The following is a 22327-nucleotide window of genomic DNA, read 5'->3' on the forward strand; positions in this document are numbered from 1 at the left end:
CACTCACCTAGAGCTGGACATCCTAGAGTGTGAAGTCAAGTGGGCTTTAGGAAGCATTCCTACGAACAAAGCTAGTGGAGATGACAAAATTCCAGCTGAGCAATTTAAAAATCCTAAAAGATGACGCTGTTAAAGTGTTGTACTCAGCATGTCAGCAAATTTGGAAAACTCAGCAGTGGTCACAAGACTGGAAAAGGTCAGTTTTCATTACAATTCCAAAGAAGGGCAATGTCGAAGAATGTTCAAACTACTGTACAATTGCGCTTATTTCACATGCTGTCAAGGTTATGCTCAAAATCCTTCAAGCGAGGAGTCTGCAGTATGTGAACAGAGAACTTATAGATGTACAAGCTGGGTTTAGCAAAGGCAGAGCGTCAGAGATCAAACTGTGACATCTGTTGGATCAGGGAGAAAGTAACAGAGTTTTTCAGAAAAAACACCTACTTCGGCTTCATTTGACTTTGTGGATCACAACAAACTGTTGATAATTCTTAGAAACGGGAATACCAGATCTCCTTACCTGCCTCCTGAGAAACCTTTTTGCGGGTCAAGAAGCAATAGTTAAAACCAGACATGAAACAACTGACTGGTTCAAAATTATTCAAGTTAAGGTTGTATATTATCATCCTGCTTATTTAACTTATATGCAGATAACATCATGCAAAATGCTGAGCTGAATGAACCACAAGCTGAAATAAAGACTACCGAGAGAAATATCAACCATCTCAGACATGCAGATGATACCACTCTAATGGCAGAAAGTGAAGAGGAACTAAAGAACCCCTTGACAAGGGAGAAGAATAAAAAAGCTGATTTGAAAATCAACATCAAAAAAACTAAGATCATGGCATCCGGTCCCATCACTTTATGGCAAATAGAAGGGGAAAAAGTGGAAGAAGCAACAAATTTTATTTTCTTGGGCTTCAAAATCACTGAAAATGGTGAATGCAGCCATGAAATTAAGACACTTGTTCCTTGGAAGAAAGCTATGACAAACTAGGCAGCATATTAAAATGCAGAGACGTCCCTTGGCTGACAAAGATCTGCCTAGTCAAAGCTATGATTTTTCCAGTAGTCATGTACGGATGTGAGAGGTGGGCCATAAGGAAAGCTGAGTGCTGAAGAACTGATACATTCAAATTGCGGTGATAGAGAAGACTCTTGAGAGTCCACTGGACTGCAAGGAGATCACACCAGTCAATTCTAAAGAAAATCTCAACCCTGAAAATTCATTGGAACGACTGAAGCTGCAGCTCCAACACTTTGGCCACGTGATGCAAAGAGCTGATTCATTGGAAAGGACCCTGATGCTGGGAAACATTGAAGGCAAAAGGAGAAGCCAGGGGCAGAAGATAAGATGGTTAGATAACATCTCCAACTCAATGGACATGAATTTGAACAAACTCCGGGAGATATGGGGCTTCCCTGGTGGCTCAGATGGTAAAGAATCTGCCAGCAATGCAGGAGACCCGGGTTTGATCCCTGGGTCAGGAAGATCCCCTGGAGAAGGGAATGACTACCCACTCCAGTATTCTTGTCTGGAGAATTTCATGGACAGAAGAGCCTGCTGAGCTATAGTACATGGGGCCACAAAGAGTCAGACACGATTTAGTGACTGAACAACAACAATCTTGTAGGTATATAGACCATTTGCTGAATGGTTGACTAAATGCAGGAATAACTATAGGAAAACAGGGAATTTGGGTTTTAAACAAGAAAGTATAGCAATAAGAGTGATATTTTAACAGGATAAATTTGCCCATACTTAGGATTCAGGGCAGATTTGATGCAGGAGAATCTTAAGGAACAAATTTGGCAAGTTTTTGCTGCAATTCATGAATATTAGAAAATTATGTGATATAAACATGATTAGAAAACAGTTGTTATGAATAGTTATCAATGAGTTTTTACAAGTCATGACATTAACTTGGTGACTGTTTGGATATCAGGATTATCTAAAGAAAATCCAAAACTGCAGCTCTTTGTGATATTTTGAAAATGATGATGCCATTGAAAAATATGAGGGAACTAAATGAAAAAGAGAGGGGAAGGGGAAGGAGACAGAGGTAGAGGGGGAAGGAGAAAGTGAGGGTGAGGAAGAGGAAAGACACTGAAAGATGTTGAATTTCATAAATGTTATTTTGTAATGATAAGCTTATCCACTGATCAGGCAGCTAAAATAAGGAGTACAGTTGAGGTGGACAGAATAGGAAAAATAGATTTTTGAAAGCTTTCTAAATAAAGATGACAAGTGAAGCTAGAAGTGATGAAATGTCTATGGAAAAGAATATTTAATGAAAAAGAAGGATAATGAAAAAGAAGGATCATTAGGATCCAACAAAATTACGGAAAGAAAAATTTGGCAATTTTAACACATGCTTCTTTCCTTTTCATGAAAGATGATTATAAGGTAAGCTGCTGCTGCTGCTGCTGCTAAGTCGCTTTAGTCGTGTCCGACTCTATGCGACCCCATGGACGGCAGCCCACCAGGCTCCGCTGTCCCTGGAATTCTCCAGGCAAGAAATAAGGTAAGCTAAAGGGTTTTTTTTTTTCTTTTCTTTTTTTGACAAAATGTGTCTCAATGTCATCACAGGATTTAGAGACTCCCCCAAGCTATTTTGGAACAAATGGATATGACAATGTCATCTGGGTAAAGGTATAGTGAGAACAACTTACCAAGCTGAACAACTAACTGCATCGAAAGTTTTGCTGCTGCTAAAAATCCAACTTGATATTATGCTTCATTCAACAAAAGCATTGTGCTCTGGGGTTGGTGACACCATTACTTGGAAGACTATGAACTGAACTCTATATATTAAGCAGAATAAAAAAAAGCAGGAAACAGCAGAGGACAGTAAACAGAATGAAAATTAAACTATATAAAGCATGGCTGGAAAACTAGCACTAATTAACCTGATGAGAAGGCTAAAAGAACCCATGATCTTTATCCTCAAATATCTTAAGTACAATTTTATTAAGTAGAAGAGATTTGTAGATTTGTTCCAGAGAGATGATCTTGGTCCACTAGAGTACAGAAATGAAAATTTTTAAACTCAAAACAAGAAGTAACATTTTAATAACTAAAGCTGTCCTAGTAAAACAGCTTGCGTGGTGATGAGCTTTATAATACTGAATCAATGAAGCAGAATACATCAGTGGTTCTCAAGAGTCATGCTAAAAAATTTAGGTTCATGGGCCCCACTGCTGATGGTTCTAATTCAATATATTTGGATGAGGGGTTGCTCATCTTTAATTCTTTTGAATTCTTTATTGAATTCTAATACACTGCTAGTTTTAAGAAACAGCATGCTACAAATATTTATGGAAAGCATACTACAATATAAGGCACCATTCTAGGCAGGCATGACATACCAAGGTAAAAAATTTGATCACTATTGTTAAGAAACTTAAAATGTTATTGGTGAGACACATATGCACAAAACTAAAAGAAATTTAAAGCAGGCACAGGTACCTTTTATGACCACAGACAAAAGGTACTTACATTAGTAACTGGTTCATTAATTATATCTGATAGGTGATAATAAACCTGCTCATACAATTTGGTTAAGAAGTAGGATTAAATAAGGTTTTTCTAGCCCCCATTCCTGAGATAAACTGAGGGCCAAAGGCTTGGCAAATATCCAGTTGAAGGAAAGTAGTTGGAATGTAAAAGAAAAGTAATTGGAATGTAAAAAGAAAGAAAAAAATCAGGACAGTGTACTGGGCAGACCATGGAAGAGGAAACCCAACTATTTCCTTTTTCTTTCTTTCTTTTCTTTCTTTCCTTCCTTTTAAAGCAGCCTTGAGATAATTCTCAGCTGTATATATATATATACTTACATGTGCACGTGCTAACAATCTAATGTTTTGGAGGATAAAAATTCCTGAGAACAGGTGTGGGGATTGTTTACTGTGATTCTTTCCTTTAGTATTAAGAATCCTTGCAAATTAAATGTGAATGGTGAAAGGTAATGACAGCATGTTTAAATATCTTTCAGGTTTCAGAGGTTTTAGGACATCAATGTAGGCATGATGAAGCAAAATGAAAAAAAAGAGGCCAAGGGATTTTACCTGATAAAGGGCTATTTTTAGTGTTTCCTGATAGAGGAGTTTGGGACCATCTTGAGGCTACCGGACAAACTTTAAAGGTTAAAGAGAGAATGATAATGTGATAAACAGAGTAGGAATAGACTACTTCTTTGGGTCTTTGGCAGTTAAAAAAAAGAGAGCAACAGGTAACATGTTTGGCAGTATACTGATATTTTGGAAGATAAAAATGTAGAAGATGCCTGTTCACATTAAATTTGAGACTGTTTATGAAACAATAAAATAAATATACTTAAAACAGGCAAAGTAACTTGGAAATTATGATAAAATGATCATAAAAAAAATCTCAAAATACAGGAACAGACCTAAGCTACTTTGTTTCAGGTAACAACTCAAATACATCTAAACTGATCATAAGAAACACTTTTGAGATTATTTTATCAGAAAAAAAGATACAAAAATTTTTTGGAAGACTTTACTTTAAATCACCATCTAAGTTAATTTATCAAAAAAATTCAGAAACTTTATGGAGCTCCTACTCTTACTGTAAAGCACGATTCTAGGTGCTGACAGGGGAAAAAGGTGAGTAAGGAAAAGGTGTGAGGAGACATACATGCAAACTATCCCAGGGTAATGGAAAAGATACTACAAATGGAAATAAAAGCAACTGACCTGAGGGGTCAATTTTTACTCTGAAGAACTGACAAAATCTTCAAAACGAGGGTGACACAATTTACATTTTAAACCCATGAGATTATCTGAAATTATTTCTTATAAACATATACTCACCTGAGACTTCAGTTTCTCCCTTTCAGCAACATCTTTTAGTTGCTGAATCCCAGATTTAATTTTTTGGATTTCTTGATTAATTGTGGTTACTCGCTCATAGACAGCACCTCTTTTTTCTTGAACTTTATTACAGTCTCTAAAGGAAAAGAGAGACGGGTGAAATCATAATTCCACTTAAGCATTTAAACAGTCAAACATTTAACTCTAATTTTGATTCCAAAGAGATTATTTGTATCAATATTTGGCCGACACACCTACATCTCAAGATTTAAAAGCAAGCAGATGAGAATCACAAGGTGGTGCTATAAGCAGGTCTTTGTGTGGAGGAGTAAGCTCTTCCCCACAAAGCTGTTATTTAAAAAAAGTCACCTCTCCTAGCTGCACTCACTCATGACTGTTGGTGGGAGTGTGAATTAATACAGCTTTCCTGCAAGGCAAGTGACAAATTAAAACCCTCAGGTTCTGCCCTTTTTCTTCATCTGCATGAGGAAGAGGAAAGGAAATCTTCAGATCATCCTAATACACTTTTGGAAACTGAAATAGTGTCATCTCATAGACATATCTGGGGCATTTATTCTAAAAACATATATTTAGAACTGATGGGAAGAAGATTCTACCAATGAAACATCCAAACATACTAGCCAACAACCATGATGACAAAATTCTTGCAAAGTACTACTTTGTACTTAAATAAAAAAGTGAGACTTTTTCTCAAAATATGCTATAATGCTATAGACTAGCTGAACAATAACATGAACTAGTTGATTTATTCTAGTACAACTCTAGATCGCTGGCTCTGAAATGCACTGAAATAAGCAATAGCACTAGAACCCTTCTAACGAATTATGCAAAGGATTTAGAATTGTGATTATCAGGAAAATAAATTAAAAAACTAATACCTAAAACATCTCTATACATTTAGATGTAGCAGCATTATGAGTCATAACTAACTGCTCTAGTCACCCAAAGGTGGAATACCTTTTTGAAATTAGAGGAGGTTTGGAATATTAGGGAAGATAAAATGAATTAGGCTTTTCTAATTACTTTCTAATACATTAAATTGAAAATAAGTTCATACTCAATCACTGTGCGTTTGTACTGCTTGACATCCTCATGCTTCTTATTTATTCTGAACTGTGCTGTGGCAAGTTTTTCCTTCTTCACAATCATCAGTCTTTTGAAGGAATTTTCTTCAGTCTTCAACTTCTTCAATTCTGACTCATCACTCTCAATTTGGTCCTCCAAGTTCAGGCTCTATATTTTATGAGATGTATTTAAAGTCAATACAACAGATTAGAATTTACAAACAAAATAAAAGATTGTCTTTGAGGATGAGCTGTAATAAAATACAATTTCAAAATGTGATAAAACTGTTTAAACACTGAAAGCCCAGCACAAGAATGCAGACTCAACAAAAGAGACAACAGGAAGGCTCTAGGGATGCTGAGAAAGAATGTGACACCTGGAGAGGTGTGTTCATTGCGTCACTTTATCAGCAAGGACCAGAGCAGAGGGCCATCAAGACCAGCCAACAGGCTAAGTCTGAGGGGGCGAGGGTCTGAATTAAAGCAGCAGTAATAAAGAGGAAAGGGTAGACCCTAGAAACAATTAAAAGCAGTAGATCGCAATCCTTTTTTTTTTTTTTTTTTTTTGCTGACTCTTGTTGGGAGATAAGGGAAGTATGTAATTGGGAAAGAATATCCTATCCCAGACAATCTCACCTTCCAACCCTTTCTTCCCTCAAAAGAGAAATCTTTCATTGAAATCTATGTTAGTGATCCTGGGGACAGTCTGGATTGGGATGATGAAGTGAAAAGGATTTTCAAGTTTCTAGCCTGAGAAACTTTAAAAAACATTGGCATTAGCGGTCCATCATCACTCAGGGCAGGGTCTGTATCATAAACTTCAAATCTCTATATATCCTAGCTATAGTGTTGGGCAGTAAGTTGGAACTTTATGCTTACGGACTAGAAGATCATTTCCAACTGTCAGAACAAGTTTAAAATTCCATTACTTTTTCCCAAAATATACATGGCAATATGCTATGTTAATTTATTATTCATTTCATCTGAAGGTAATAATGGGTCTACTACTGCTATGTTTAAAAAGAATAGTGTTTTATTCCTGAGCATACATTGCCACATCTATTCTACTGTAGAACGATCCTGCTTTTCTGTAAGAAAGTAGCAACAGAAAGTAAAAGCAAATCCAAGGGACTATAGTAAACTACTACATAATAAAAAGGCATAAAAATTCCACACAATACAAACCTCCTTTAAGATAGTGGTTACTTTTTCTCTATTATCTGCAAGGTCCTGTATTTTCTTTTGATATAAGTGCACTTCCAGCTGACATGAAGGCAGGCAGTCAACAGAGTCTCGATAGATTTCATATTTTTCCATCACTTCTTGCTTTGAAAGAAAAAAAAAAAATACACAGAAACCAGTTTGACACTCTCCTTTATGAAACTGCAGTAATGTCAATTTGTTTGCTCTTAATTTCTGTACTTAATACTGAAAGCTTAAGAGCAAAGAACAATTAAGTTTCTAGGTCCAGTAACAAAGCACTATTACTGACATGTGTCTAAGCGCATATAATTAGGTTTCCTAATTGTTAAATATCCTTGAACAAAGAAAATATGCCATAATTTTACTAAATCACTCATTGAAGTATCTTCCAAAGGTTATTCATAATGATTTTAAAAGAGTTCACTTCTGCTAATACTCAAACTACTTCCAATTACTCCTGGGCAATTATATTACCAATTATAATCTTCCTATTCATTTGTATAACTATTACTACAAGTTATTCTTTCAAAAAGATTAATTCTTCTTCTAAAATTAGGAAATGAGCATATGTTTACCATAAACACTGCAATAATATAAAGGCTTCTTTCCGAGTCTACCCCGTCTTCCCACTTTATACCAGTTGGATTTTGTCTTCAGTGAAATGCTTAATCCTAGCACTGCTCATTTTTCCATTAAGCTGTCTTTTTCCTACTAATTTGTAAATACTCTTTTGTGTCTTTGCATATCATGGATATAATCCCTTTACCTACCATATGCACTATACATACGTTTCACAGATCTACTTTTTTCTGCAGCTTTTGGGTTTTCAATCTTAATTTTAAAATTCTATCTAAGATAATATCAATGTTCACCTAAAACTGTTAAATTTCAGTACAATTAGAATGTATCTTTGTAAATGGTACAAGGTATAGACCCAACTTGCTTGTCTTCTAGATGAACAGCCAATTGAACCAAAATTGCTTATTAAATAGACCTCAAATACTCAGATCTATTTCTGGGCTCTCACTTCTGTTCTATTAATCTTTGTCTATTCTCTGGGATAATTCTCAATTATCACAAATGACTTAAATAACAAATTCAGAAATAACCAGAAACTTTTTCTCAATTAATAGTTTTAAAACCTTTCCTCATAAAGGATGCTAAATTGTCTACCCACTTCTACTTCTATCCCCTCCTAAATCTATCTCACACAGTAACTCATAATCTTTTTAAACATAAATCATACCATGTTCCAACATTCCCGACTCATAAATTAGCCAATGGTGCACTCCTGCTCTTATGGTAAAATCCAGCATCCTGAAAAACCTGCCCGTTGCCTATTTTTCTATCATCATCTCACACCATTCTCCTTCTTATATATCATACTTTCTTCCTTGAATATAACTTCCTCTCTACTACTTACCTCATACAATTGGCACATGCTGTTCCCTTTGCCTTGAATGCTCTTCAAAGTATACATTTACTAAGATAACTTCTGTTCATCCTTCAGATGTAAGCATAAAGTTCTACTTCCTTCCCATCTTTACCTCTAACTTTCACAATACTAAACTAGAGTACTCTCATTATGCTTTTTTGAAGCACTCTATGCTATTTTTTATTTGTTTCTCTTTTTGGTGATTTAAAAAAAAAACAGTTTTTAGAGCAGTTTTAGGTACACTGCAAAATTAAGCAGAAGGTACAGAATTCCCATATACTTCCTGCCTCCATACATGCATATCCTATACTTTTTCATAGTATATATTACAATTTAAAATTATATAACTGATTATAAAATTAACACCCTTCTCCCTTAAGATATAGTGACTAAGTCTCATGAGGACAAATCACTTCTGTTTTTGATCACCCAGGGCAAAAAAAGTTTGTTGCATAATTTAAAAAATGTCTTGAAATTATACTTCTTTTCTTATATCCACTTTAGAGAAGAGCTGAAAATTAGAGACAAGGGCAAAAAGTCTAAGACAGAGAGATGTTAGATAATTTGGAGATTAGAAAATTAACACATGATTAAACAAGAGTTGCTAAAAAATAAAAGAGGGACAGAAAAGCATTAAAATAAAGAGAAAACTCACTCTGGAATTTTTAAGCTTCTGGACTGTATCTTTCATTTTTTCTTTATAATTCTTAACTTTCTCTGGAGAATCCACAATTTTTGTTTTCAAATTCTCTTGTATTTCTTTCAAAGAAACCACTGACAATTTTAGTTCATTCTGTTGAAAAAACATTTAAATATATTAGATATAATTATAAAACTAGTGATTTGCCACTATAATAATGGAAAAGAAAAAAGAAATTGGGTCTGTTTTTGCTGTCGTCAGAACAACATATTAAATTCTGACCATATCACATTCCTGCTTGACTGCTCACATTTGTCTACAGGCCAAAGATCAGACTCCTGTGCACATTACATAGCTCTTACTCTCCTGTCCAGTGTCATCTTCCACCAGCTTCCTACTATACCCTACAAGCTGGTAATTCTAGTCTGCCTTATGTCTGGACAGTTACAAGTGATCTCTTTCTGATCTCGGAATACTACCATCCGATTCCTGTACTGCAAATGAATTTCCATTAAACTTTGAAAATCCTGTTCCTACCTACTCTGTATTCTTTCTATAAACAGCATAATCATGTACATGATAATTACAATTATGTATTTAATATGTGTTTCTGAATCAACTGAGCAACCTGGGGTTGTATACAGTTATTTTTGCTCTCCCACAACCCAAAGAAAGTAATAGCACTGAGAAGGTACTTGGTATATGGCTATTGAACTAAAACAAATTTCCTTCTCCTGAATTCCAGACTATCTGGGGAACTGAATGAACGGTCTCTGAGAACTCCCTTACATAACACAAATTCAGTCCTATGAAATCAGAACAAAACAGCAACAATTAAGTATATGCATCTATGCATGTACATGTAATAGCATAGAAAAAGGACTGGTAAGGTATAACCACTAGGTAAGGTTGGCTGAGAGAAGAGGGTCTTTCATGTCTCTCTCTCTCTAAAGATATATATATATATATATATATATATACACAACAGGAATGTATTACTGTATCACTTGTATAATTTGTCTAAATTATTTTTAACTAAAAAATTTTTTAAAAGTTCTTACTTTTTCATCAACTAACTCAGAAGCCAAATTCAGACTTAAATTGAAGAAAGTAGGGAAAACCACTAGACCATTCAGGTATGACCTAAATCAAATCCCTTATGATTATACAGTGGAAGTGACAAATAGATTTAAGGGACTAGATCTGATAGACAGAGTGCCTGATGAACTATGGACAGAGGTTTGTGACATTGTACAGGAGACAGGGATCAAGACCATCCCCATGGAAAAGAAATGCAAAAAAGCAAAATGGCTGTCTGAGGAGGCCTTACAAATAGCTGGGAAAAGAAGAGAAGCGAAAAGCAAAGGAGAAAAGGAAAGATATTCCCATCTGAATGCAGAGTTCCAAAGAATAGCAAGGAGAGATAAGAAAGCCTTCTCAGCGATCAATGCAAAGAAATAGAGGAAAACAACAGAATGGGAAAGACTAGAGAGCTCTTCAAGAAAATTAGAGATACCAAGGGAACATTTCATGCAAAGATGGGCTTGATAAAGGACAGAAATGGGATGGACCTAACAGAAGCAGAAGATATTAAGAAGAGGTGGCAAGAATACACAGACTGCTGTTGCTAAGTCGCTTCAGTCGTGTCCAACTCTGTGCGACCCCATAGATGGCAGCCTGCCAGGCTCTGCCATCCCTGGGATTCTCCAGGCAAGAACACTGGAGTGGGTTGCCATTTCCTTCTCCAAAGCATGAAAGTGAAAAGTGAAGGTGAAGTCGCTCAGTCGTGTCTGACTCTTCGCGACCCCACGGACTGCAGCCTACCAGGCTCTTCTGTCCATGGGATTTTCCGGGCAAGAGTACTGGAGTGGGGTGCCATTGCCTTCTTCCAGAATACACAGAAGACCTGTACAAAAAAGATCTTCATGACCCAGATAATCACGATGGTGTAATCACTCACCTAGAGCCAGACATCCTGGAATGTGAAGTCAAGTGGGCCTTAGAAAGCATCACTACGAACAAAGCTAGTGGAGATGCTGGAATTCCAGTTGAGCTATTTCAAATCTTGAAAGATGATGCTGTGAAGGTGCTGCACTCAATATGCCAGCAAATCTGGAAAACTCAGCAGCGGCCACAGGACTGGAAAAGGTCAGTTTTCGTTCCAATCCCAAAGAAAGGCAATGCCAAAGAATGCTCAAACTACCACGCAATTGCACTCATCTCACACGCTAGTAAAGTAATGCTCAAAAGTCTCCAAGCCAGGCTTCAGCAATACGTGAATAGTGAAATTCCAGATGTTCAAGCTGGTTTTAGAAAAGGCAGAGGAACCAGAGATCAATTGTCAACATCCAATTGATCATCAAAAAAGCAAGAGAGTTCCAGAAAAACATCTATTTCTGCTTTATTGACTATGCCAAAGCCTTTGACTGTGTGGATCACAATAAACTGTGGAAAATTCTGAAAGAGATGGGAATACCAGACCATCTGACCTGTCTCTTGAAAAATCTGTAAGCAGGTCAGGAAGCAACAGTTAGAACTAGACATGGAACAACAGACTGGTTCCAAATAGGAAAAGGAGTACGTCAAGGCTGTATATTGTCACCCTGCTTATTTAACTTATATGCAGAGTACATCATGAGAAACGCCGGGCTGGAAGAAACACAAGCTGGAATCAAGATTGCTGGGAGAAATATCAATAACTTCAGATATGCAGAGGACACCACCCTTACGGCAGAAAGTGAAGAAGAACTAAAGAGCCTCTTGATAAAAGTGAAAGAGGAGAGTGAAAAAGTTGGCTTGAAGCTGAACATTCAGAAAACTAAGATCATGGCATCTGGTCCCATCACTTCATGGCAAATAGATGGGGAAACAGTGCAAACAGTGTCAGACTATTTTTTGGGGCTCCAAAATCACTGCTGATGGTGATTGCAGCCATGAAATTAAAAGACGCTTACTCCTTGGAAGGAAAGGAGTGACAACATATCTATGACATAGATAGCATATTGAAAAGCAGAGACATTACTTTGCCAACAAAGGTCCATCTAGTCAAGGTTATGGTTTTTCCAATAGTCATGTATGGATGTGAGAGTTGGACGGTGAAGAAAGCTGAGTGCCGAAGAACTGATGCTTTTGAACTGTGTTGCTGGAGAAGACTCTTGAGAGTCCCTTAGACGGCAAGAAGATCCAACCAGTCCATCCTAAAGGAGATCAGTCCTGGGTGTTCATTGGAAGGACTGACGTTGAAGCTGAAACTCCAATACTTTGGCTACCTCATGCGAAGAGTTGATTCATAGGAAAAGACCCTAATGCTGGGTAGGATTGGGGCAGGAGGAGAAGGGGACGACAGAGGATGAGATGGTTGGATGGCATCACCGACTCGATGGACATGGGTTTGGGTAGACTCCGGGAGTTGGTGATGGATAGGGAGGCCTGGTGTGCTGCGATTCATGGGGTCGCAAAGAGTCAGACACAACTGAGCAACTGAACTGAACTGAACTGAAGATAAAAAGCAGCCTGGTGGGCAAATATACATGTACATGTATAGGTGTGTAGCACATATATACTACTGTTCAATAGCAAAAAAATTAGAAGCAATGTGAATGTCTATCAATAGGACACAGGATCAACATTAAGGTGCAGTTATCAAAATAATGGATATCTATATAGACATGATAACTATTTACACTATAAAGTAAAAAAAAGCAGGTTTGAGTCACATAGAGTATAATATCATTTATGTAAAATTACACATATATATGTATATTTGCTTAGAGAAATGTAATCTGTGACATGTATCTGATTGTGTGGTGAATTTGCAGGTGATTTTCACTTTTTCATACATTTCTGTGTTTCTGCATTTTTTAAAACAATAGTCATCTAGTCTATTGGAAAAAGTTAAATTAGCTTCACTTAAAGGTAAGAAGGAGAGAAATATTTAATAATAACACACAGTTGAAATACTTCTGCACACAAGATTCAAACCTTAAATGCTAGTTAAAAGAAAAGATGCTTACCAAACGCTTGGTTTTCTCTGAAATATCTGATTTCTTTTGTGAATTTCCCTCTTGCAGCACTATCTAGGGGAAAAAGCAAATAACTATTTTACAGTGATTCAAACAGATTTAAATTTAGTCAATGCTTTTTCACAAAATAGAAGTCATAAAGTAGAGGAATTAAACAGATTAGACTAGATATTCTCAAACTTTCTCTGTTCATTATGACCCTAAGGCAAAACTAAACGCCTAACAGATCCTTTATTCGGTCATTAAACTCAAATAACTGAGTATTTATGTCCTAACAACTTAGTAGCCCTTGAAAAAGTAATACATGCAAATTGAAAGAAAAATACTATTTTTATTTTATTCTTAAACAGCTACAACTACTTCCAAATTAGATGGGTATGGGTATACTGTAAAAACTCAGTACTGGACACATCTAGAATCATGGGTCACAGGCAATCATCATTTCCTATCGCATGAAAATATTCACACAGCACTTGCTTTTTATTATGGCAAAAGCCAAAAAGCCAGGTTCAAAAGATATGAAAGGAAGGTAACATGAGTTCATGTTGAAACTGTGAACTACCTTGAGCTAGATATTCAAGCAGTGCATGACAGATGCTGAATGTTGTTTTTCTTTAAAATTTAAAATGTCCTGAAGCACCCTTGAGGGCTTGCTATAGCACCCCGGGTGCCTCAGTGCACAGTTTAGAAACATCAGGATTAGATACAGGAAAAAATCTTAATTCTAGTCAACAAGATAGCATATACCTTTGACACAATCAATAATCAGTTATTAAAATTCTGTTGACCTGGACAACAGAAATATATATTCATTATAAGGTGAACAAATGGACGCAGTAATACATCCTATTTGTTTAGTAACTGAAAGTAATGTGCTATTAGCCCCTCCACATCACATATAAAAAAACTTTTGAAAAAGATTTAAGGTGTCTAACAATAGACACCATTTTTATTATTTTTTATATATGTAAATATATTAAAAATATATATTTTTTATTATTTATTTAATTGGAAGATAATTACTTTACAATATTGTGATGGTTTTTGCCATACACCAGTATCCATCGGCCATAGATATACGAGTGTCCCCTCCATCCTGAACCCTCCTCTCATTTCCCTCTCCACCCTATCCCTCCAGGCTGCATACCCAGGCACCAGCTTTGGGTGCCCTGCTTAGATACCGTTTTTTGACGAAACTCTTGATTCAGTGATTGCTGCAGCTCCTGAATATCATCTGAAAGCTGCCTGAACTCTGCTTGCTCTTCAACTGGAACAGAACTGAACACAGCAAAGTAAGTTAAAATAAGATGTTTCAAGCTCTTAACCTTGGAAGTCCAAAAAAGGTCTCTGCTCTTCAACAACTTAAATGAAAAAAACTATCTGCTTCCATGTTTCTGAATTCTCATCCTTCCAGATGACAATAATTTAAAATCCATGACCTGGACTCTACTACCCAGCAAAAATAAAAATCAGATGAGCTCTTTAAATTCCTGCCACCAACCTATGTATGGACTCATCTGCATACACATCTACCCTAACTCCACTCCTAATTTTAGTGCTGATTCCATCTTTCTCTGGCTCTCACTTCCTCACATCTCTCTACTGTATCACCCATTTGTTTTGCTCCACAAATCCTTCCTAAGAGCACGTTCACATGTTCTAGTCTCTTCCACATGAATGCTCTCAACTTTAGTATTTGATATGTGGTATAGAATTGTTACTTTAATTTTCATTTCCTTGACTGGTATTGAGTTTAATGATTTTTACATATTTTTAATTAGTATTTGCACTTAATCCTCTGTAAATTCCTTGGCCATTTTTAAAATTAACTTTTCCCATCAGTTTGTAGTTCTTTGTATTTTAGGAATACTACATGGGCATTATTAGAGATAGAAACACTTTGCTGCAAATGTTGCAAATTTCACTTCCAGTTTGCCATTTCTCTTTTAACTTGGTTTATCATAAATTTTGTTGTTGTTCACTCATTAAGTTGTGTCCGACTCTTTGAGACCCCCCTGGACTGTAGAAAGGCAGGCTCCTCTGTTCTCTACTGTCTCTTGGAGTTTGCTCAAATTCACATCTATTGAGTCCATGATGCTAACCATCTCATTCTTTACCATCCCCTTCTCCTTTTGCCTTCAATCTTTCCCAGCATCAGAGTCTTCCAATGAGTTGACTCTTTGCATCATGTGACCAAAGTGTTGGAACTTCAGCTTCAGCCATTCCAATGAATATTTGGGGTTGATTTCCTTTAAGACTAACTTGTTTGATCTCTTTGCAGTCCGAGGAACTCTCAGGAGTCTTGTCTAGCACCATAATTTGAAAGCATCAATTCTTCGGTGCTCAGACTTCTTTATGGCCCAACTCTCACATTCACACATGACTACTGGAAAAAACATAGCTTTGACTTGACGAACATTTCTCGGCAAAGTGATGTCTCTGCTTTTTAATACTCTGCCTAGTTTGTCATAACTTTCCTTCTAAGGAACAAAAATCTTTTAATTTCATGGCTGCAGTCACCATCCACAGTGATTTTGGAGTCCAAGAAAATAAAGTCTGTCATTGCTTCCATTTTTCCCCTTCTATTTGAAATGAAGTGATAGGGTCAGATGCCATGATCTGTTTTGAATGTTGAGTTTTAAGCCAGCTTTTTCACTCTCCTCTTACACCCTTGTTAACAGGCTCTTTAGTTCTTCACTTTCTGCCATTATAGTGGTATTATCTGCATATCTGAGGTTGCTGATATTTGAACACTGTACAAATTTGCCATCTTAAATTTTATTATCTGCCTCCTACTCCCAGTCTTTTCAGTTTACTGCTATTTCTAAAGGCAATTTATGCCAGAGTAGGCTAAAAACAAAGTTTTTAACTGAAACAGAAAAACCCAAAACATCAACATATTAGAAGGGATAAAAAAATCCTTTTGTTCAAAATTGATATTTATAAAGCCAAGAAATTATAACCCTTGAATGATTTCTTCTCCTATCTGACCCTTAAGTCAAAACAAAACAAACCAAACAACCTCCATTGAAGGAATAAAAATTTTAAAGAATTAACTGATCTGAAGGAAGAAAGAGAATCCCGTTAGTTACTGCTTACTACATAAGAGAAATACCACTAGATATAATTTAGGAGAGTAAGTTAATGGCTTTAAACATGTCTGGCTAATGCGCTAACAACAAAAAAAGAAATAAAAGAATACACTATGTGTATATTAAGAATTAAAAGAAGCAAACACTAGCTTTTCTTCTTCAAAAAAGGTCAACTTAAATACTCTATTTAGTAAGGAAGATAAAAGAGATGAAGTAGACTGTAGATTGTAAAATACTCTTTACCTTCATTTTGCATTTTGAAATTGCATTTATTGTATTTGTAAATTTCCTACTTACTCAAGTCTCTCCAATTTCATTAATGCCTCCTGGTGTGCAGTATTTAACTGCTGCATTTTGTCCACAGAAGATTTCTATTAAAGCAATTTTAACAATTTAATATTAGCATTTTTCAATATAATCAGTGATGTGTTTAAAAAATATCTACCAGTACTTGCACATTCTACAACTTTCACCATGAGAATTAAGAAATTTAAGAAAGAATTAGGCTCCTATGATAAATGAGTTAGGCATTTCTTTACTTATTCAACAAACAAATGTTGAGTTCTTAACACAGTTAATCATGGTGCTAGGTACCAGGAATAACTCCCAAGAAGACTAACTTGTAGTTCCTGGACTTACATAGTTCAGTCTCTTTAACGAGTCAGAAAAAGAAATATAAAACTACACAACTTGTCATAGGACTGAATGTAATGACATTCAGCACAACTTGGGTAATGTCTGGGAAGGAGTATCACAGAGGGTTCACAGAAATGATAGAAGTCTGAACCATATCTTAAAAAAAATGAGAAATTAGCCAAGCAAAATTGAATGTCAGTATGTGTCGGCACAATCATCTGTATGCTTTGGAGAGTATTTGATGTTTAGATGGTATAGGTTGATCATGATTTGTACAGGGAAATATTTATCTATGTAGCTCAGTCGTTTAAGTACTAATTCTCTGGTGTTAGCCAAGTGCTTTTCTAAAAGTATGGTACCCCAAACTGAGGGCAAATGGGAACAAGTCACACAGATGACCCAAAATCTTTCCAAATTCTATAAACTGTTGCTAAAAGGAGTTTAAAGTTTAAAGTGATTTACTTGATTCTTACAATGCAATTCTGAGCAAGCAGATGAACAGAACAAAACACCTAATTAGGCCATTATTTAGAAAGCAAATATAAACTTCAAATTTCTCAATTATTTAAAGAACATTACACTATCTATTAAACTCTAAAGAAAAAGAATTTGATTATCACTATTGTCTTCCCCTCCATTTCCTAATAAAGGAAAAGGAATCTCTGGTACAAAATTAAAATAAAAAACCCAGCCTCTCCCTAATGATACCAAATATAAAAGAAATTCTCATTCTGAGATAAGCTTACTAATTTGAAATTTCATATAAATATATTTAAATTTGATTTTAATGGCCATAAAAAATTAGTTATCTGTGACAGCCATTTCAAGACATATTATTGGTACATAAATGATGTTATTGATCTGGTATATGACCCCCAAAATACATTTGAATCTTACATATTGCCAGAGAAATTCCATATATGTCTCACGGCATGCTTCTCGGAAGTGAATAAAGTTGATAATGCCACTTAAAAACCGAGTTGTCCGTTTTGCCTCTAAAAATAGAAAGCAAGCCTCCTTAAATAAATCTTTGAAACAATAAAATGAAAATTTATCTTCTCTAACCATGTATTCTACTTATAGTATACAGAACAAAAATATTTGTATGCTAATTAACCAAAGTACAGAATATCTGCTCTAACTTAATGATCACAATTATCTTAATTAAAAAAAAAATACCTCAAAAAACAAAAAGCATTTCTGGCCATGAGAAAACAGAGACCAGGTATACTATCCCATCCTAAACAATCAGAAAACCAGATAAAAAATATAAAATAACAAGTTTTAGACACTGAACTATAAGTAATATACAATAGCAATTTCCAAGAAAGGTAAATGAGGTGAACCCTACTAATACATTAGCCTACCACTTGAGTCAATTTTCAGGCTGTATCCTGGGGGAGATCACAAACAGAACTCTTGGGTTTTGCTTAGACGTGAAGACAGAATTTACAGTTTGGAGAGAACAAAAAAATTAGGATTTTTAGAATTTAAAGAGGCCAAAGAAGCTAGAATATATAAAAACTCTATCTTCTTGACTCAGCCTTCATGAATATAGTCTATAAATACATTCTGTTTGTTCAGGAAAGTTTAGAAAAGCAACAGCATTATAAGGACAGAAAGGAGAGACCCAAATCAAACTTTTACAGTTGAAAAATAAAATATCTGAAATGAAAAATACACTAGATAGGATTAACGGCAGATTATATCTACGGATAAAAGGATTAATGCAACTGAAAACATAGCAATAAAAGCTATCTAAAATGAAAGCCAGAGAGAAAAAAATGAATAGAGTATTTAGGGACTTAAGGACAATATCAAGCAGCATAATAAATGTGTAATTAGAATCCTACAAAAAGGAACAGTAGAAAAAATTTTTGTAGAATAGCTAAATATTTTCCAAATTTGACAGAAACTATAAACATATCCAGGCTTCCCTGGTGGTTCAGATGGTAAAGAATCTGCCTGCAATGCAGGAGACGTGGGTTCAATCCCTGGGTCAGGAAGATCCCCTGGAGGAGAAAATAGCAACCCACTCCACTATTCTTGCCAGGAGAATTCCATGGACAGAGGAGCCTGGAGGGCTACAGTCCATGAGGTCACAGAGAGTTGGACATGACTGAGTGACTAACACACACACATAAACATATCCAAGGAACTATAAACATATCTAAGGAAGGGGGACAAAAATAAAATCTTCAAAAGCACATGATAATCAAATTGCTGAAAACTTGTGATTAAAGTCTTATTAAAAACAGCCAGACATGAGGAGAATCAAGAGAGAATAACTCCAGGCGCAGTAGGCAATTAGTTTGGATTATTAACTTTCATGAAGAAACAGCTGATCAAACCTTGGACTCACATGACACAGGGCATTGGAGCTGAGGTCCCTATAAGATGTGGGACTCTAGAAAGGCTACATCCTTAGTGAAATGGTAGATTAAGGGGAAAAAATGCAGGGAAATGACCAAGTTAGTAGTTTTTCTACATTGTCTCTGTAAGGAAATAATCTCTGAGAACTCTAACTCTTGGACCCATTGCCATAAGGATTTTTATTTTAAACTATATATTTGATCTAAGAACTATCAAAATTAGGCATTTAGATAAAAAGTCGTCTTTGACCAATGATAATCCTGAAATAACTTCCAAAAACAAAAGATATCTCAGAAGGGGTGTGGCCTCAATTCCTGAAGCCAAAGAGTCACGGGACTACTCTGTTGAAGATAAACTTAAATTTATAATCACAAATACATGTGTGTGTGTGTCAAGTACAGGGAGGATGTAGAGGAATTGAAACTATCACACAAACATCTATAATAAGTTCATGGGATGCAGCTAAAGCAAGGCTAGAGGGAAATTTATAGCACTAAACATCTATGTTAGGAAAGAGGAAAGGTCTCAATTAATGGCCTCAGCTTCTATCTTTAAAAGAGAAGGAGGTAAAAAAAAGAAAAGCAAACACAAAGTAAGCATGAAAAAAGAAGGAATAACAATGAGCACAAAAACCAATAAAACAAAAAACAGAAATAAAATACCTAAAAATTAGTGAGACAAAAAGCTGGTTCTTTCAAACGATCAGCAAAATTGATAAACCTCTAGCCAGATTGATCAGGGAAAAGTAAATGAATGAAGAACAAATTACTAATGTTGAAATTAGAGAGGGGACATCACTACTGACCCCAAAGACTGTTAAATGATAAAGGAAAAATATGAGCAACTTTATGTTAATAAATTTGCCCATTTAAAGTAAATAGATGAACTCTCTGAAAAAGGTAACATACAAAAGCTCACTTAGTAGCTGTGGAAATAACCAGCATAATCATTTATTAAAAAAATAAATTAATTAATAATTCACACCTTCCCACAGAGAAAACTCCAATCCCAGAGGGATTCACTGGTGAATTCTGTCAAACATTTAAGAAATAATACAAGTTTTGCATAACTATTTATGGAAATGAAAGAGGGAATCTCTCTAAACTCATCCTGAAAGGCCAGCAATATCTTGATATCCAAATTTGTCACTGCAGTGACATTACAAAAAAAATACAGACCAATAGCTCTCATGAACATGATCACAAAAACACAACAAAATATTAGCAAATCAAATTCAGCAATATGTTAAAAAGCACTATATCATAACCAAATGGAGTTCATCCTGAATATAAAGTTGACTTAACATTCAAAAATCAAACAATGTAATCCACTAGACTGAAGAAGAGAAAGCACATGGTTTTCTCACTAGATGCAGAGAAGAAATTTAACAAAAGTGAACATCCACTCATGATACAAAATACAAAGAGAAGTTGCTTACCCTGATAAAGGCCATCTAAGAAAATCCTATAACTAACATACTTCCTGATAAAAGCCTAAATGCTTTCCCCTGAAGAATAGGAATAACACAATGATGCATACTCTCAACCTTTGATTCAACATTATGCTAGAAGTCCTAGCCACTGCAGAAGGAAAGAAAAATAAGTAAAATACATCTAGATTGGAAAGATGTAAAACTGTCTTTGTTCTCAAACAATAGGATTGCCAGTGTAGAAAACCCTAAGGAATCTATTCTAAAAATCTATTAGAAATAAGGTCAATATATAAAAATCAACTGTCTCTCTACACTAGTAATGACCAATCAATCCAAAATTTAAACTGAAAGAAATATACAACATCACTAACATATAAATTTAACAAAATGTATATGACCTGTACTCTGAAAATTATAAAACATAGTCATGAAAAATTAAAGACAACCTAAATAAATGGAGGTATTTACACTTGGATTACAATACCTAATATTATCAAGTTGTCTCAATTATCCACCAAACGAATTATACATTCAAAGTAATCTCAGTCAAAAAAAATTCCAGGAGATTATGGAGGGTAGAGGGGCATCAAAGTGACAGGCTAATTCTAAAATTCATATGAAAATACAAAAGACCAGAATAACTAAAACAATTATGAAATAGAGAACAAAGTTGGAGAACTTAAACACTGTCTGATTTCCAGACTTACTATACTATAAAGGCTAAAGTAATCAAGGTAGTATGGTTGGTGCAAAGACAGACATATAGATCAATGGAGCAAAGAGTGATGCCAGAAATATATATATTAACTGACTTTTTAATGCAGAATTTTTAGAGCACGTTAGGTTCACAGAAAAATTAAGCAGAAAGTAGAGTTTCCATGTATTCTATGTCCTGATACAGCCTACTCTGCTATCAACATCCTCCACTTGAGTGGTACATTTGTGACAAAAGATGAACCTACACTGACATGTCATTATTAGTCAAAGTCCACAGTTCACATTAGAATTCACTCTTGGAATGTACGTAGAAATTGTACGTTCTACGGATTTTGACAAAGGTATAATGACACAAATATAACACTGTATAACTACAGTATTATACAGGATAGTTTCACTGTTGTAAAAAACCCTCTCTGCCCTGGGTATCCATTCTTTCTCCTCCCGCAGTCCCTGGTAAACAAGGATCTTTTTACTATCTTCATAGCTTTTGCCTTTTTTCAGATTGTCATAATTGTAATAGTACTGTAAATAGCATTTGCATGCTGACTTCTTACACTTAGTGATACACATCTAAGATTCCTGATGTCTTTCTATTGCTTCATAACTCATTTCTTTACAGCACTAAGTAATATTCCCCTGGCTTGATGTACTAGTTTATCCATTCACCTACTGAAGGATGTCTTGCTTGCTTCTAGGTTTTGACAATTATGAATTAAGCTGCAAAAAGATGTTTGCAGGTTTTTGTGTAGACATGAGCTTTCTAGATGTTTGGATAAATACCAAGGCACATGACTATTAGATCATACAGTAAGAATACACTTAGCTTTGTAAGAAACTGACAACTGTCTTCCAA

General features: G+C 35.4%; 1 protein-coding gene across 5 annotated transcripts in view; it reads right to left on the bottom strand.

Moving 5' to 3' along the window:
• Positions 1-22327, bottom strand: part of NUF2 (NUF2 component of NDC80 kinetochore complex) — a 37230-nt gene that overhangs the window by 4949 nt on the left and 9954 nt on the right. For all 5 annotated transcript variants that reach the window (XM_081493892.1, XM_081493893.1, XM_081493895.1 and 2 more), the window contains exons 6-13: positions 17847-17944; positions 16611-16684; positions 14403-14499; positions 13213-13275; positions 9215-9352; positions 7107-7247; positions 5915-6090; positions 4837-4972 (exon numbers count right to left, since the gene is read on the bottom strand). In XM_081493892.1, coding sequence (XP_081350018.1) covers positions 4837-4972; positions 5915-6090; positions 7107-7247; positions 9215-9352; positions 13213-13275; positions 14403-14499; positions 16611-16684; positions 17847-17944 — 923 coding nt within the window. The remainder of the gene's footprint in view (positions 1-4836; positions 4973-5914; positions 6091-7106; positions 7248-9214; positions 9353-13212; positions 13276-14402; positions 14500-16610; positions 16685-17846; positions 17945-22327) is intronic.

Source organism: Giraffa tippelskirchi, chromosome 5 (assembly GCF_054371585.1).
Source record: "Giraffa tippelskirchi isolate mGirTip1 chromosome 5, T2T-mGirTip1v1.2.pri, whole genome shotgun sequence".
Taxonomy (NCBI): domain Eukaryota; kingdom Metazoa; phylum Chordata; class Mammalia; order Artiodactyla; family Giraffidae; genus Giraffa; species Giraffa tippelskirchi.